Genomic DNA, 19,109 nt, shown 5'->3' on the forward strand with positions numbered 1-19,109 from the left:
CCCACCTCTGGTTCTCTTTTCCTGGTGTTTAGTGCTGTCTTCTGCAAAGAGAGAAATAACAGATCCATAGGTGAATATAATGGGAGTTCGTGCAGTGAGGGTGAGTATCAGGGTAAGGCTTGAAATACATAAAGCTGACGGTGAGTAGCAGATGAAAAAATGGGGATATGAGGAAATGCATAGAAGGAGAACAGTCAGTCTGCTTGCAAGGTAAGTGGGTGTGAGGAGTATTGTGATGAAGTAAACTTGACAAAGCAGAATTGGGGGGTGGGTGGTGGTGATGCACAAGCAGGGAATGGTGAATCTGCACACACCTTTCCTGACCTGGTTAGGTCATTAAAATACTGCCAGTACTAAATCCCTAAGTGCAGGACAGGCCTCCTGCTGTTGACCTCCAAAGCCAACTCCAGCAATGCCCTCTTGCTATCAACAGCAGGTTTCTTCTCCCCGCACCCCCCACCCCCCTTTGCTGGAGAATAGTATCTCCCAGCAGCTGCTCATGACTGCAGCAGCACAGCAACGTGAGGTGTCATTGAACAGCAGCTCAGCCTTTTCCCATCTGGAATCCATTGTCAGACCTTGGTTTCTTCTGCTTTCAACTCCAACTTCAGCAAATTCCACCTTTGGATTGTCCTTTTAAATATGAGAGTTGAGATTGTGTCATTTGTGTTCTCATCACGACCACTGCCGTGCATCGGATGTCAAACCAAGAAATAAAGCTGAGTTTATTTAAAAAGCCACTAACATCACTGAACATCCAGGTATCGTACATGACATCAGACCATCTCAACATGTCTCTGAGTTAATATCAGGACCGTATAACCCACATTTAGTGGCACTATTCTCCTTTCTGATGGCCTGAATGAGGTCAGGAACTCATCATTTGGATTTGTGGGTTCAAATGATTAGTTTCTGATCTCATTTAGTCCATCAGAAAGATGCAGAGCGTAAATGAGGTGCTTCTCATAGAGAGCACTTGTGCACCTTGTTAATGTTTAAACGAAACTGAACAAGCATATCTGCATATGCATTTTCTGCACCTATTTTCTTGGCTGGGGAATGATGTTAAGATGAAGGCAGAGCCAAAGGGATTAAATTATTTTTTTTAAAAGATTGGAGGTTGTATTTTTACCCCCCATGGTAGTTATACTGCAATATTTACAATTGTTATTATCTTCCATATCCTTTATTTGTTCAACCCAGCCCTGATGTGGACCTGATCTCTTGTGCCTACTGAACTGATATCAGTTACTATATTACTTACTGGCTCAGTTCAGCAGGAACAGGAGTTGGGCCCTTAAACTACGCTGTTCAGAAGGATTGAGTGCATTCATGAAAATCATAGCATAAGGAAGAGAAAATATCAGCCAACCAAGTCTATTTGTGATTCATGCTGAGTCTTGTGGCTAAGCTGTTGTTTAAGCTAGTCCCTGTTTCTATGGTATTGATGTAATAAACCTCCCTCTTTGTAATTATTAGAAACATTACAACTGTGGTGAATGAACAAGATGGCAGTGGAGGTAACTGAATTGGGCTTATTTTGTACTTTTCAAAATCTAAGTGCTTGGTATTTGTATTATGGAATTTTGTACTCCGCACCTTAATGATCTTTCAAACATAGTAATATACACTTGGAAAGACTTCCTTAACTATATATACTTGTTGGAACTGTCAATTGGTTAAATACGGACAAATATCTCTGCGTGGTCTTCTGCCTGATTGCATCTGAGAGCATGTGATTCACATCTACAACTTTAACATTCACTTGCGTTTTTGGAAGACGGTAAAACTATGGTACAGCTATTGAAATATTTGGTCTTTGTGTTATCCAGTGCTCATCTCATATCCCTTGATGTCATTAATATCTAAAATCGATCTCTGTTATGAACATACTCAATAACTGAGCCTCAACACCCCTCCAGGGTAGAGAATTCCCTCCTCATCTCGGTCTTAAATGGCCTACCTCTTATTCTGAGACTGTATCCCCTAGTTCTAGACCCCTCCAGCCAGTGGAAACATGCTTCCTGCATTTATTCTCTGTAGCCGTGTAAGAATTTTGTATGCTTCAATGAGATCACCTCTCATTCTTCTGAACTCTAGAGGATAGAGGCCCGGTCTCCTCAATCTCATGGGACAATCCTGCCACCCCAGGAACCAGTCTGGTGAACCTTTGTAGTACTCCTCCTATGGCAAGTATATTCTTCTGTGGGTAAGGAAATCAAAACTCTACACAGTACTCCAGGTGCAGTCTCACCAAGGCGTTCTACCCTTTTTACTCCTGTACTCAAATCCTGTTGCAACAAAGGCTAACATACCATTTGACTTCCTAATTACTTACTGCACCTGCATGTTACCTTTCAGTAATTCATGAACAAAGACACCCAGGTCCCTTTGGACATTAACACTTCCCAATCTCTCGCTATTTTGCACAAGTGCGGGTTTCCGGTTTGTCAATGGCATTGAAATTGAAAATCAAAAGCACATAATTTATAATTTGCCCCTCAAATAAAATAAGTAGAACGTAAATTGTGGTTGGACTAGGGTTTGAATATTCAGAAAGTGTTTTATTGTTGCTGAAGTACAGTTTTTTTTTAACTGGTACTGGTAGGCATCAAAAATAACTCGAGTTATATACCTCTCACAAGCTGAATTTTGTTTATTGTATAATCAAAATAGTGTTAATTTTCTACTGTTTAAATTGCAAGTTGAAATGAATGATTAGTTTCTGACTAGGCAGGGGAACAAATGGTTGGCTTTCAGTAGTAAAAGATCTTTAATTGGTTCTTTTAATCACTGCTTTTTTGTTGCAGTAAAGCAGACAGATGATTGTCACAGCTGGGAACCAACACTTTGGGTGCTTGGGACTTGTTGAATGGTAGAAAAATGGAGGGATTATGCTACAGCTAAAATAATTAAATGACACCATATTACATCACTCATAAGTGAATGTGTAATAAAGAGACTATAGAAATCAGTCTGTTGCATCAGTTGGAATAGATCTTGGGATCAAAATAATTTATGATCTTTATTCGTAGCAGCAATCTCTACTGTATCATCTCTGAAAATGTTGCACCTCATACAGAAATCTTGTTTGGAAACTGCTTTTTAAACATGACAGGAGGTCAGATTGCAGAATAAATATACAGAATCTAACTTGTGAAATGTATTTTCTAACTACTTCTGCTTGTAAATTTACAGCAGCACATGATATTGATCATGGGATCTTCACTGACTTGTGAACTATAACCCTCGAGTTCTTTTCCTGCAAAGCTGCCTTGAGTGCACAACACTCCTCAAGTTATAATTGTAGCCTGTAAAGGAAAAAAAACACACTGGAGATTTGATTAAAATACTAAATGAAAGTGGACAAGCACTGAAATGCTCTACAGTAAAAGAAAGAGTTGAATTCATAATGAGTTTTCTGTTCCAAATGTGTTTATTAGCCAAGAGTTGAATATGTTATAGCTGGTTAATGAATGTACTAGTAATGTACGATTGGTTGACCAAACTTCCATATTGCCATTTTATTTTAAGCAAGAAGTACATGTTTTTATTCATTCATGGGATGTGGGTGCCCCTGACATCACCAGCATTTATTGCCCAAAAATAATTCTCTTTGAGATGATGATGAGCCACCTTCTTGAACTTCTGCAATTCAGCTGATTTTAGCTGGGGAGTTCCAGAATTTTGACTCAACACTGATGAAGGACTGGCGATATATTTCCAAGTCAGGATGGCCCATAGCCTTTGGTGTATCCAGTGCACTGAGCTGTTTTCTGCGATTACGTGAAGCAAATGGAATTCTTTGGACATGTACTTAGTAGACAGAAACTAGAACATCTGGTTGTGACTGGTAAATGGAGGAGCATAACGAGTGAAGCAGAGGAGGAAATACACTGACCAGTTTAAGAACAGGTATAATATTTGAAAACAACACCAAGGTATTGGCTGCTATCAAGGACTGTGAAAGTAGGAGAGCCATGATCAACTTAGTACCAACTCACCCAGTATCTACCATGGGCAAACATCAGGGCCCATGCTGAGATGAGATCATAGAATCTCACAGTGCACAAGAGGCCCATCGGGTCTGCACCAACACGTGAGAAACACCTGACCTACCTACCTAATCCTATTTACCAGCACTTGGCCCATAGCCTTGAATGTTATGATGTGCCAAGTGCTCATCCAGGTACTTTTTAAAGGATGTGAGGCAACCCGCCTCCACCACCCTCCCAGGCAGAGCATTCCAGACTGTCACCACCCTCTGGGTAAAAATGTTTTTCCTCACATCCCCCCCAAACCTCCTGCCCCTCACCTTGAACTTGTATCCCCTCGTGACTGACCCTTCAACTAAGGGGAACAGCTGCTCCCTATCCAGCCTGTCCATGCCCCTCATAATCTTGTACACCTCGATCAGGCCGCCCCTCAGACTTCTCTGCTCCAATGAAAACAACCCAAGTCTATCCAACCTCTCTTTATAACTTAAAATGTTTCATCCCAGGCAACATCCAGCTGAATCTCCTCTACACCCCCTCCAGTGCAATCACATCCTTCCTATAATGTGGCGACCAGAACTGCACACAGTACTCCAGCTGTGGCCTCACCAAGGTTCTATACAACTCCAACATGACTTCCCTACTTTTGTAATCCATGCCTCGATTAATAAAGGCAAGTGTCCCATATGCCTTATTCACCACCCCACTAACATGCCCCTCCGCCTTCAGAGATCTATGGACACAGGTCCTCAGAACTTCCTAGTGTCATGCCGTTCATTGAATACTTCCTTGTCAAATTACTCCTTCCAAAGTGTATCACCTCACACTTTTCAGGGTTAAATTCCATCTGCCACTTATCTGCCCATTTGACCATCCCGTCTATGTCTTCCTGTAGCCCAAGACACTCAACCTCACTGTTAACCACCCGGCCAATCTTTGTGTCATCTGCAAACTTACTAATCTTACCCCCCACATAGTCATCTTTGTTCTTTATATAAATGATGAATAATAGGGGATCCAGCATAGATCCCTGCGGTATGCCATTGGACACTGGTTTCCAGTCACTAAAGCAGCCTTCTGTCATCACCCTCTGTCTCCTACAACTAAGCCAATTTTGAATCTGCCTTATCAAGTTACCCTGTATCCCATGTACATTTCCCTTCTTTATAAGTCTCCCATGTAGGACCTTGTCAAAGGCTTTGCTGAAATCCATATAAACTACATCAACTGCACAACCCTCATCTACACATCTGGTCGTCACCTCAAAAAAGTTGTTAGGCATAACCTCCCTCTAACAAAGCTATGCTGACTATCCCTGATCAAACCTTACCTCTCCAAGTGAAGAAAGATTCTCTCCTTCAGAATTTTCTCCAATAGTTTCCCTACCACTGACGTGAGACTCACTGGTCTGTCGTTCCCTGGCTTATCTCTACAACCATTCTTAAATAGCGGAACCACATTAGCTGTTTTCTAGTCCTCTGGCACCTCCCCTGTGGCCAGAGAGGAATTAAAAATTTGGGTCAGAGCCCCTGCGATCTCCTCCCTTGCCTCCCTCAGCAGTCTGGGACACAAATCATCTGGACCTGGAGATTTGTCCACTTTTAAGGCTGCCAACACCTCCAATACCTTGTCACTCCCTATATCAATTTGCTCAAGAACCTCGCAGTCTCCCCGAGTTCCATACCTTCATTCTCTTGGGTGAAGACGGATGTGAGATAAAAGTGTCCATTGAAGAATTCACTATTTCAAAAAAAAATTCTCAAAAAAAACCATTAGATTTAACTTCCCTTAATACCTTATAAAAAGAAATATTGGAATTCCTGGTCCCAAACTTGCAGCTGTCACTGAAACTGAACTGAGGGGCATGGAATTCATGCAGCACAAATCCAGTAATGATAACCCTCAGGCTTATGTCAATAGACAGTGAAATAGCAAACACCTTTTTTTAACATTTCAGGTTTCGTGTCCCCCCCACCCTGCCCAAATATTAAAAGGGCAGTTCCAACAAGTTTATGCACTTTTTACACATATTCATGTCTACTGTTAACAATCCCAAAGGACACCTGACCTCTTCCAAAGATATCATGGGCCCATACCCAAAAGGGTACCCACCTATCCAAGCAACCCTGTAAAGTTTAGAGTTACCCAGGTCTAATCTGCACACATTGTTTCCCACTCCTTGCTGATGAACATCTGACGTAACTGGAGGCAGCTGCTGTTTGTTTGGGCAGTGAAGAGGAGTAATTAAATAATTCGATATTTGCAGCTTTAAAAATAGGCAAATGTAGAATGAGGAATAACAGCTTTAAAGGAGACCAATGCAGCCATGAGAGCTCTTTCTAAGCATGATGGGTATGGTACTGTAGGATCCCAACTATCAATCACAAGTCATAAAACTTAATGACCTTCACAGATTGGGTAAACAAATGTTAGAATGATAAGACAAGCATTAGAACTGAGAAATTTGCCAGCCTTCCAGTGAGAGAGCAGAGACATCTTCCACCTAAAATAATTCTGGTGTAGTGAAATGTGATTAACTAAAAGACATAAATATGTACACAGCCTTTGTATCAGAGAGACGCACTGTAGAACCAGGCTGTGTCCTCCCAGTATATGCTTGAATAAAACTTTGAGTGGTCTCATCTTTATACCACAGCAACAGTTGCCTCCATGAACCACTGATGTATAATTTGGAACCCGCCTTAAGTGCATTAATTAATCATTAGTTTCCTGGAATGTCTGGTGTATTATCCTCTTCCTCTACTGTGAAGATTAACACAAAATAATTTTTCAACAAGTTTCTCATCTGCAATATCACCTGCATCCATTTTTAAAATGGCCCATTACCCTTGACTAAACCTTTTCTTTTAAATAATTGGAAAAAACTGAGTTAATCTTGGTTATATTTCATCTTTACAGCTTTTTTTTGTCTTCCTTTGCTGTTCATCTTTCCGTGTCTTCTGGCCTAATGCTATGTAATCAGTTTTATGTGGTCTCTCACTTCTTTTGTCAACTATGGCTTTTACTTGCCCCTTTGGGCTAAATACTGATCCTGTATTGAGCTGAATTTTTTTTTAAACACACCGTGCATCTGTAGTTTTATACAATTTGCTGTCATCAGTCTGACTTATTCCTTTAAAGTTAGCTGTATCAAAATCGTCAGAACATTCAAAAATTCTGTCCTTTCAGCAGAACACTGAAGCTTTCTTTCATTGTTGCTTTCAATGACTGGGTAAATTGAAACTGCTGAACCATTTAGTTTCTTTTGCAGCTTCCTTTGAAAGGCCAGTATTTTTTGCAACTCATTATATATACTGACAATTGTCGCTTTCAGTAGAAATGTATACATTTTTTCTTTAAAATTTGGAGTTATGGTCAGTTAGTTCACATCAATGATAGGGATGTTGGGTGTAGTTATTTTTTTGCTGTTCAGAAAATCATGTTTGTTTCTAACCCTTCAAAGGTGCATGTAAATGCCTAAATGAGGACAACCTAAATAACACTGAATGAAAAACATTATTGTATGGCCCCATGTTGCCTTCGAGCATACAAGGTAAATGTCAAGCAGTGTAAAATGGCAGTAAAAATATCTGCAGTTTATTCAAGTCGGGCTGCGTCAGACACTAGGAATGTGAAAGCAGATGTCTCCTTTTAAAGAAGCAGAGTTTCAATGGATCTCTTTTACATTACTGCTTTGTAAAAACAAAGAGATTGCTAATTTCTTTCATTTTTTTTCATGGAATTGAATACAAAAGAGTTTAGGTCAAGAAATAAAATATTGCAAAGATACCAGGTTTTATTTTCTGAACTGAAGTTATTAAGTCATTTGTGTGTGAACGTAGTGCTGTCACCTGATTTTGATTTGGCATATAATTGCTTGGCTTTACTACAAATCATTTTCTCTGCCAAACTCCCAGATTCAAAAGTATATGTTTCTTAATTGGAACAAGACACTGAAAAGAGCTTAATAATGTTTGTAATAAATTCTGGGGAAAATTGTCTATAAAATGCAGTAATGTGTGCATTTATGCATGGATTTTCAGATGTTTATTTCAAACATGAATGAACTGGAAACAGTCACTAAAATCATTAAATATAGTGCATTGCTTAATGCAAGAGATGATTTGATTGCACTCTTTCAGATTGGGTTTCTAGTATCTGCTGTTGCAGGAGTTCAATAGTGCTCTGCACCTTATCATCTTTTGATGCTCCACGTCTTTTGTTCTTTAGTCTATGCGCAGTACTAGCCAGCAATTCTGAAATTCCACCAGTGGCAGCTCCAGCTAACATGAACTGTAACAGAGAAGGCATAAAATTATAGGTAGTATCTTATATTAAAAAAGACAGAAATTAAAAACAATGTTTTAGCGGTTATAAATTTTATTTTGAACTGGCATATTAAAGCAAAATAAAGTTTTTTTTTAATCTGTGGAAGGTTTTATTTTAAAATCCAAAGGACAGTCAAGTCTGGTAGAAGTAAGTAAAATTTTAGAAACATGATTTAACTACAAAGGGCCCCTAACTTGCTTCCAGTTGAGAACTGCCAGTTGAATTCGTTTACTGGCCTTTTCTAGTGTGGCATTCTGGTGTTATATTTTTTGTTCCTGCTGGATGTATACACTTCCAACAAAATTGGGTTACAGCAAGGAGTGCAGCAAGAGAGGTCAACAGTCTGCAAAGTTAAAAACCAAGGCACTTGCAAAAATCAAAATATGTACCAGGATTTGGTGATCAGGTCATTTAAGCAGTATATTTTTTTGATTAAATCTTACTCCACTTTAAGCTTTTCAGTGACCTCAGATATTCAGGACTGCTTTCGAGTTTTTATGGCTTCATATACATCAAAAGGTTAACTCATATCCATGCAATCAGATTTTGTTGTTCATATGCTTTGTTTTCGATAATCAGAAAACTGGAGATGAAAGGTTGTGAATCAAACTTAAACTTGTAAAATGGCATATAATAATGTAAAATCTACAGTGCATGGCAGCATGGAGTTTTCTGCACACGTGTTATACTTAAGTGAAAACAATCAATAAAGATCCAATGTGATACTTCAAAAGAAAATAAAACACTGATTTGTGGTTACTGTGTACGTCTCATTACAATGTGATGAGTTTAGAAACAAAGGTAATAGAACTTGTTTCCTTAAAGACTTTGTCAAAACAGCGCAAGATTTTAAATTAATATTCTTTTTTGTCCATTAACAAAAAAGGATGAAAATAAATAAGCACTTTTTTTAATCATAAAAGGGTTGTGATGAGTCAAATCCAGTAAATTGAAAAGAGGAATTTATCTGCAATTGAAGGCTGATAACGTATTAGCATTCATAAATTACAAACAAAGCAACTTCTGATACTTACAAGTTGCACAGACTCCTTTGCTATTCTGTGTCCACCAGCTGAAAATAATAAAAAGCTCACAAGGAGGTGATTGATTAGGTCTTTAAGGTGACTCTGTTCTGTGTAGAGATTCCCAGTGAATAAAGCAGTCCGCAGATCCTCGAGATTCAACATTGACTTGTTGCTTAGTATCTTTATTTGACTGTACACAGATTTCACATTTTCCTGTGAGGAATATCAAAAAAATTAATGACAAATTATTTTTCCCCATATAAATATACGTATATAAAAAATTGCAACAGTGACTATACTTCAAAAGGACTTGATTGGCTGTATAGTGCTATGGGCTGTCTTCAGGTGTGAAAGGTGCTTTAATAAAGACACGCCCTTATTTATACACATAAACTTACAGTGCCTTGAGGGAAAGCTTCACTAGAACAGAGGAAAAATGGAACTATTCAAAACTACCAGGTTAATTACATAGGGTGCTGGGCCAGAGCCTGCCTTTTCATAATGGAAGGAGATGGAGCAGATGTGGTCAGCATTTATACTGAGAAAAGAGCAGAAAGCTTCTCCAGGAGTTCACTTAGACAGTACAGTCAAGGATCAATAAAATCCCATCATAGTGCAATTTCACCTGAACTGATGAGAATGTCCGATTACACTCAACATTTCACAACATCTTTTTTTATTAAGCTGAAAGGTTATTTCTAGAAGGCAGAGGAATCAGTATTATGTTTTCTCTCAGAAACCTAACTTTCCACAACAGTATGATGCATGATCTACAATGAATGATTTATTAAGTTTTTTATATTGAAATAGAGATTAAAGTGAAATTTAAAACAAGTGACAAGCCATGTCTTAAATTGTGATCACATAATTTAGATGCTGATGGATTATTGCATATTAATTAAAATTAAGATCAAACCTATTACCTAAAATAAATCATGCTTTTTTCGATTGTCTTTCCCATGTCCAGCTCCACGGGTTTGCCCTTAAATAATTCCACCCCTTCACATCTGAACTGCAGCCAGCATATCTCCAGAAATAGCTTCTCTTTCCTTTCTCACATCAACTCCAGGGCCTCTCCAATAATCTAATAGCCCCCTCCCTTCCCTCTTCCGTATGCTGCCCTCCTCGTGGTATCACCCGTTCATGGGATCAGATTTCATATGCATGTTGACGATGTCCATCTGTACCATGCCTCTCAGCTTCACAGTCACCTCCTGCGAGCTGGGACAACCCTTCCAACATTAAACCTTAGCTGAGTCACAGCTTCCTGCAGCCGGTCAGCAGAAACACCAAGATAATGTTTCCAGTGCCGGCAACATTCTCCTCTTTGGCCTCTCACAGGCTGAATGAGATTCTGAAACATTTGAACCCAAGCTTAATTCCCAAACTCAACAGCTCCATTTTCAAGATCATTAAGTTCTATTGACAACAATGTCTACCTCGGCCCCCCTCTGCTGAAACTCTTATCCATGCGCCTGGAGCTTCAGATTTTAATGCTCTCTTTGTTGACACTCCATAAACTCCGAATTTGTACAAAATGAAGCTAATTTCCTATACTTCACTACCTCAAAGTTCTTCCATTATTCCCATCCTACAGAGACCTGCACTAGCTCACTATTCTCCAATTCATTAACTTAATTAATTACCATAAAATCAATTGGGCAGAACTTAGGAAATAGGAGGAGTAGGCCGTTTGGTCCCTTGAGCCCGCTCCACCATTCAATGAGATCATGGCTGATCTTCTACCTCAATGCCATTTTCCTGCACTATCCCCATATCCCTTGATGCCTTTACTATGTAGGAATCTATTGATCTCTGTCTCAGATATACTCAATGACTGGCATTCTCTACCCCAGAGGGTTGTGGAGACTCAAAAGATTCACCACCCTCTGAGTACAGAAATTCTTCCTCATTTTCAGTCCTAAAGGATCTACCTCTTATTCTGAGACTGCCCCCGGTTCTAGACCCAGCCAGGGAAAACATCCTTCCTGCATGTACCCTGTCGAGCCCTGCAAGAATTTTGTGTGCTTCAATGAGATCATCTCTCATTCTTCTAAGCTCAAGAGAATATAGGCATAGTCTCCTCAATCTCTCTTCATAGGACAATCCTGCCACCGCAGGAATTAGTCTGGTGAACCTTCATTGCACTCCCTCTATGGTAAGTATATCCTTTCTTACGTAAGGAGACCAAAACTGTATACAATACTTAAGGTACAATTTTACCAAGGCTCTGTACAATTGCAGCAAGACTTCTTTACCCTTATACTCAAATTCTCTTGTAATAAAGGCCAACATACCATTTAGGTAGAAGTAGATAAACAGGATAAGGGAATGGTGTTCCTACAATGTGTACAAGATTCCTTTCTAACCTAGTACAGTATGTAATAAGTGCCATAGAAAATATTTGCCACTATATCTTAAAATGGTGAATGAATCAGAGTAAATAAGAGAAATAAAAGCAGGGGAACATCTAGGCAATAGTGACTGTAATGTAATGCTGTTAAGGCTAACAATTGAGAAGGACATAAGCAAGATAAAGAACAGGTTAATACATTGGAGAAAAACTGTTTTTGAGGGGCTGAGGATAGAACTTCAGAAAATAAAATGGACAACAATAATAGCAAACAATATCAAACAAGAACATAAGAAATAGGAGCAGGAGTAGACCACATGGGCTATTGAGCCTGCTCCGCTATTCAATATAATCATGGCTGATCTTGGGTTCCAACTCCACTTTCCTGCCCGCCCCCCATATCCCTTGATTCCCTGAGACACCAAAAGTTTGTCTATCTCAGGCTTAAATGTTTTCAACAATGGGACATCCACAACCCACTGGGGTACAGCATTCCAAATATTCACAGCTCTTTGAAGTAATTTCTCATCTCAATTCTAAATGATCGGTCTTTTATCCTGAGACTGTGTTTCAGATTCCCCAACCGGCGGAAACAATCTCTCAGTGTCCACCCTATCAAGCCCTTTCAGAATCTTGTATGTTTCAAGAGATGGCTCTCATTCTTCTAACCTCCAGAGAATATAGACCCAATTTACTCAGCCTCTCAACATAGGACAGCCCCCTCATCCCAGGATCAATTTAGTGAACCTACTCTGTACCACCTCCAATGCAAGTATATCCTTTCTTAAATGTGAATGCCAAAACTACACACAATACTCCCAGATGTGGTCTCACCAAAGCCCTGTACAATTGTAGCAAGACTTCTTTATTCCTGTACTCCAATCTCCTTGCAAAAAAGGCCAACATGGCATTTGCCTTCCTAATTGCATGATGTAGTTGCATGCGAACTTTCTGCTTTCCTTGTACAAGCACACCCATGTCTCTTTGAACATTATCAGTTACAAGTCACCTTTAAAAAACATTCTGCTTTTCTAATCTTACAACCAAAGTGGATAACTACACACTTCCCTACATTATACTCCATCTGCCACCTTGTTACCCACTCACTCAACCTGTCTATATCTCTTTGCAGCTTTTTCATGTCCTCCCCACAGTTTACCTTCCCACTTAAGCTTTGTATCATCAGCAAACTTGGATACATTACTCTTTGTCTCTTCATCTAAGTCATTAATATAGATTGTAAATAGCTGAGGCCCTAGCACTGACCCTTGCAGTACTCCATTGTTCACTGCCTGCCAACTTGAAAATGCTCCATTTATGCCCACTCTTTGCTTGCTGTCTGTTAACCAATCCTCTATCCATGCTTATATATTACGCCAACTTCATGAACCCCTATCTTGCATATTAACCTTTTGTGTGGCACCTTATCGAATGCCTTCTGGAAATTTTAAGTATCGTACATCTCTGGGTCCCCTTTGTCTACCCTGCCAGTTACATCCTCAAAGAACTCTAATAAATTTGTCAAGCAGGATTTCCCTGTTAATCACATAATGCTGTTCTAAGTGCATTCTTCAGACTTCCTTAATAATAGATTCCAGCATTTTCCCAATGACTGATGTTAGGCTAACCAGCCTGTAGGTCACAGTTTCCACGCCCCCTCCTTTCTGATTACACAATGTTCAGCACGATTCTCGACTCCTCAGAAACTGAAGCAGTCCATGGTACAGGTCAGTAAGCCTAACATCAGTCGTTGGGAAAATGCTGGAATCTATTATTAAGGAAGTCTTAAGAATGCACTTAGAACAACATTATATGATTAGAAAGGGAAATCCTGCTTGACAAATTAATTAGAGTTCTTTGAGGATGTAACTAGCAGGGTAGACAAATGAGAACCAGAGATATATGATACTTAAATTTCCAGAAGGCATTCAATAAGGTGCCACACAAAAGGTTAATCGGCAAAATATGCTAGAGTGCAGGAGGACCTGGACAATATCCAGACTTGGGCTGACAAGTGGCAAGTAACATTCATGAGACACAAGTGCCAGGCAATGACCATTTCCAACAAGAGAGAATCTAACCATCGCCCCTTGACATTCAATAGCATTACTGTCGCTGAATCCCTCACTATCAACATTCTGGGGTTTACCATTGACCAGAAACTGAACTGGACTAGCAATATAAATACTGTGGCTACAAGAGCAGGTGAGAGGCTAGGAATCCTACGGCGAGTAACTTAGCTCCTGACTCCCCAAAGCCTGTCCACCATCTACAAGGCACAAGTCAGGAATGTGATGGAATACTTGCCACTTGCCTGGATGAGTGCAGCTCTCACAACACTTACGAAACTAGACACCGTCCAGGACAATGCAGCCCGCTTGATTGGCACCCCTTCCACAAACATTCACCCCCTCCACCACTGACGCACTGTAGCAGCAGTGTGTATTATCTACAAGATGCATTGCAGCAACTCATCAAGCGTCCTTAGACAGCACCTCCCGAACCCACAACTACTACCTTCTGGAAGAACAAGTGCAGCAGATGCATGGAAACACCACCACCTGGAAGTTCCCCTCCAAGACACTCACCATTCTGACTTGGAACTATATTGCTGTTCCTTCACTGTTGCTGGGTCAAAATTCTGGAACTTCCTCTCTAACATCACTGTGGGTGTACCTACACCACATGGACTGCAGTGGTTCAAGAATGCAGCTCACCACCACCTTCTCAAGGGAAATTAGGGATGGGCAATAAATGCTGGCCTAGCCAACGACACCACATCCCACGATTGCAATATTTGTTAACTTCGAAACTGATGGGATCATTGCTAAATCTAAGGAATTTTGGAAAGGCATTGTTAGCACACCCACTTTCTCTGCAGCTATCTCCTTTAGAACCTCAAGAGTATGGGCTATCAGGACCTGGGGATGTCATATTTTAGTTTCTTAAGTTTGTCCAATACTTTTTCTCTACATATATTAATTCCTTAATTTGCTCACTCTTTTTACCCCTAGGTCATTGTCTATTTCTGGTGTGGAACGTTTGTCTTCTACTGTGATGATAGACACAAAATATTTGTTCAGTGACTCCACCATTTCCTCATTCCCTGTGATAAGTTCTCCTGTCTCTGCTTCTAAGGAAATAACATTTATTTTAGCTATTCTTTTCCTTTTTATATACTTATAAAAGCTCTTACAATCCATTTTTATATTTCTGGCTATTTTAAGCTCATATTCTATTTTTTTCCCTTTTAATCAACTTTTTGGTGGCCCTTTGCTGGTTTCTAAATTTCCCACTGACCTTCCCCAGGGAGATTTAAAAATCCAAACAGAGGTAAATTATTTAGGTCTACTCTCCATTACATAAACATGGTTATAAGGTGGTCAAAGTTGGGAAATAAATATTTCAAGGTACACAATGGGCCATAATTTCCGATGAGGGAGGTGGTGGTGGTATGAAACGTGTGCTGGGGAATCCCCTTCGGAAGTTCACAGGTAAGGTTTACACAGCAATTGCCCAGAAGTGCAAACTTCCCCAGGCAATTGTCCTGCACTGGGAACTATCTGAAAATGCGATTAAATTGCAAACTTAGAATGGTTCCGACTGGGTTACACCAAGAGTTACCCAGAAAAAGTTAGAAGAATAAAAACCACTTGTAAATTCTGGATAAGTGTTGTACAGACCCAGACCCCACAGAGGCCCCCCCGGTGGAATTCCCAAATTTTTTCTGCCTCCACACTGGAATTTTTGTATTCACTTTCTTAATACAGCCGCATAATGATTTTGCCACTGAATCTATAGTTACCCCACACCTTTCAACTTTGCCTATTTCTACACAATAGTCAGTATACCTACAACACCCAATTTGTTTCCCAATGTCCAGTATCTTGATCACATTCATAATGAACTTCGCAATAGCGTACTGCTCCTTTACAGATTTTACAGGGCCCTGGCTGCTTCCTTCAACTCAACTGCTTCTTTGAGTTTAACATCATATGTAAATTTTACTGATTTATATTTAGTTTCTAAAATTCAACTTGTTAATGTGGATTAGGAAAATTAAGTATTCTGGCACCATTCTCTGGGACACTCTGTTAAAAACCTCTTCCACCCCAACATGACTTCCTTAACATGTAATTGCAACTTTCTTTCCCACAGTCAATTTCTTACCCATACCAGGTTTTATCCTGAATTTCCACTCCTTTCAAGTTCAGTAACAGACTTTTGTTTAAGAAAACTTATCAGAAGGCTTTTGCAAATCTAAGCACACAACATTGCAATCCTTTCCAGTTTTACTTGGAATATCACTTTCACAAGAAGGGTTGTCAGGCAGGATCTTTCCTTCAGTTGGCTGTCATTTACTGGATGATACCGATATTGTGCAAATTTTCTCTTGAGAATTATTTTAATAGGTATGGATGCAAGGTACATGAATCTGTCATTGGTACAAGCTGCAACCATTCTTCTAAATCCCTGGGAAGGTGCAAGGAAACATGAAAACAGGAAAAAAAGGAAAGTGGTAGAAATTATTGATTCAATATATTGCACTTGATGGAAACGCACCAGCAAATTACTCTCTTGTTGGTCTTCCATATGTGGCTCAAAGAAGAACATCAAAAGCCAAAGCAGCATCTCTGAGATATCGTCTGCTGTCATCAATTGCTGTAGGGCAACGTTCACCCAGTCTCCAAAGTGAACCAGTAAAAACCAATTCTCAAATAGATTTGCAGAGGTTCTGTAACACAAGTCAGAAAAATTGAAAATTAGCATTAAAATAAAGAACTAAAATCTGCAGTTTATTCCAATCCTTTCCCAAAGTTAAACCAAATATTACACAATTTCCCCACCCAAGAAAAAGTATCCTTCTTTATAATGCCCCATGTGTAACTTTCATCAGCACTCTTGCAGTTATTAAATATGCTGGACAGCTGTGTTCATCTGGCATTACTGTTGTCACCACATAGGAATCTTGCAGGTCGCTATTAATTCCCTTGAACCATACAATGTTGTAAACAGCTGTTTGCATAGAACAGCTTGATGATAACTTGTTATATATCATTTCCGCAAGAAAATGCTTGTATAACTGTAAAGCTGAACACCTACTAGAGAGCACAGGGGCTGTTGCCAGAGGCAGTTTAGGGGATTAGATCAAAAGATATGACTGTAGTTAAGCAATGGGAAACATATTAAGAAATAATTCATAATTCTCAATGAATAGACGTTCCTTTGAAGAATAAAAACTCAACTGGAAAATTGTTATAGCCATTGCTAACTAGAGATAGTCTTAGATTAAAAGAAGCAGCTTACAATGTGGCCAAAAAGATTAGCAAGTCTGAAGATGGGAAGGTTTTTAAAAGTCGGCAAGAAATTGAAAAAGAGGGACAAAATAGAACATGAGCACCAGCTAGCAAGACGTATAAAAATGGAATGTACGAGCATTTTTATTAACTCACAGGGCCTGGGTGCCAATGGCAATAAGGAATAAGAAATGGCAGAGACGTTAAACAATCTGCCTTCACAGTAGACGACACAAAGCACCTACAGCAAATTGTGCAGAACCAAGAGTGTAACGGGAGTGAGTTCAAGAAGTAGTACTGGAAAAATTAAGACTAAAAGCTGACAAATCCCCTAAACCTAATGGCCTACACCCTAGGATTTTAAAAGAGTTGGCTTTGGAGAGAGAGGAATACATTGGCTTTGATCTTCCAGAATTTCCAATTTCTTGGAAGATAGCAAATGTAACCCCACTGTTCAAGAATGTTCAAGAAGAGTCTGCAAAGAGATATATACAGTCTCAGTGAGTGAGCAAAAGGACGAGTATATATATATTGTAAGGAAGGACAAGGTTATTTGATTGTAAGAATAGAAAAACTGGACATTTTTAAATGGTGAGAAACTATTATATGTTACTGTTCAGAGGCATTTGGGTGTCCTTGTATATGAAACAAAAAGTTAACATACAAGTACAGCAAAGTTATTGAGGGCAAATGACACATTGGCCTTGATTGCAAGGGGGTTGAAGTACAAGAGCAAGAAGTCTTGCTGCAATTGTATGGGTCTTTGATGACATCACACCTGGAATACTGTGTACAGCTTTGGTCTCAGTACCTGAGGTGGATATACTTGTCTTAGAGGAAATGCAATGAAGGTTTACTAGATTGATTCTTGAAATGAGGAGAAATTGAGTAGAATGGGCTTATACTCTCTGGAATTTAAAAGGGTGACAAATGATCTCACTGAAACATATAAGATTCCGACATATAAGATGCTGAAAAGCTGTTTTGCCCTGGCTAGAGAGTTTAGATATAGGGCTGCAGTCTCAAGATAAGGGGTTGGACTTTTAAGCTTGAGATCTGGAGAAAGTAGTTCACTCAGAGAATTGTGAATCTTTGTAATTCTCAAACCTAGAAAGCTGTGGATGCTCAGTCGTTGAGTTTATTCAGAAATGAGATCAACAGATCTTTTGGCCCCAAGATGACAGGGTGGGAAAAGTGGAGCTGAATTGGAAGTTCAGCCAAGATCTTATTGAATGGCTTGATTAGGCAAGTGGCCTATCCTTTCAATGGCCTATTTCTTATGTTTTTTCAGATCTGCAGGAAGAATATTTTCCAGAGGTAAGTAAAAGCTTTAACCTCCCCAGGCAATGCCATAGTTGAACAGCATACCAAAATACACCACTTATGCTCATGAAGAATGGCCTTTTAAACAAAGCACTGGGAGGAACAAGTTGGATAAACTCTTTCTGCGCTGCTCATCTCCTTTTGCTGATGAATTATCTCTCAGGCACTCTAACTGATTCAGGCTTTTCAATGCAGCCCATTTTTTGCATCTTGGTTTGGTATAATAGCTCAGTGGCAAGGCCAGGTCAAATCAGTCCTCAATTTTCTGGTACTCTAAATACTCATCTTTGGATGCTGTGAATGGCATTACATAAAATGCAGGTGCTTTTAAATTTAAAAGAAACACCAAGGGCAGGATTTTACGCATCGGTGAGTAGGGGCGTGGCCCACTCGCCGACGTGTAAAATTACGCGTGGTGACATCAGGCGGAACTCCCAATGTCACCGTGCCCCATTTAAATGTTCAGGAAGGCGGGGGTGCAGCAAAATCAGCTGCGCGTCCACTGACCTGTCAATGGCCAATTGAGGCCATTGACAGAGTCAATTAAGTAATTAAAGGACCTGGACCAGGCCAGGAGCCCCAGTGCAAATTAGAAAAAGCATGAAACTTCATCCACGGTCGGGTAGGTTTTTAAAAATTTTAATAAAGTTTCTGTAAAAATTACGGACATGTCCCAACTCATGTGACATTGTCGGCTTTTAACATTTAGAGCCGATCTCCTTGAGGCTGCACTTAGCCTCAGGGAGATGAATGCGTTCTTTTGTGCGCATCATACGCACAAAAGAGC

The 19,109-nt window shown here is 39.7% G+C and overlaps 1 protein-coding gene across 5 annotated transcripts in view; it reads right to left on the reverse strand.

Moving 5' to 3' along the window:
• Positions 1-7,773: 7,773 nt before the first annotated feature.
• fancc (FA complementation group C) overlaps positions 7,774-19,109 on the reverse strand; it is a 233,431-nt gene continuing 222,095 nt past the window's right edge. For all 5 annotated transcript variants that reach the window (XM_041185537.1, XM_041185534.1, XM_041185536.1 and 2 more), the window contains 3 exons: positions 16,266-16,437; positions 9,359-9,562; positions 7,774-8,288 (listed from right to left, as the gene is read on the reverse strand). In XM_041185537.1, the coding sequence (XP_041041471.1) occupies positions 8,103-8,288; positions 9,359-9,562; positions 16,266-16,437 (562 nt within the window). In that variant the 3' untranslated portion in view covers positions 7,774-8,102. The remainder of the gene's footprint in view (positions 8,289-9,358; positions 9,563-16,265; positions 16,438-19,109) is intronic.

The sequence above is a fragment of the Carcharodon carcharias genome, chromosome 4 (genome assembly GCF_017639515.1).
Source record: "Carcharodon carcharias isolate sCarCar2 chromosome 4, sCarCar2.pri, whole genome shotgun sequence".
Lineage (NCBI taxonomy): Eukaryota > Metazoa > Chordata > Chondrichthyes > Lamniformes > Lamnidae > Carcharodon > Carcharodon carcharias.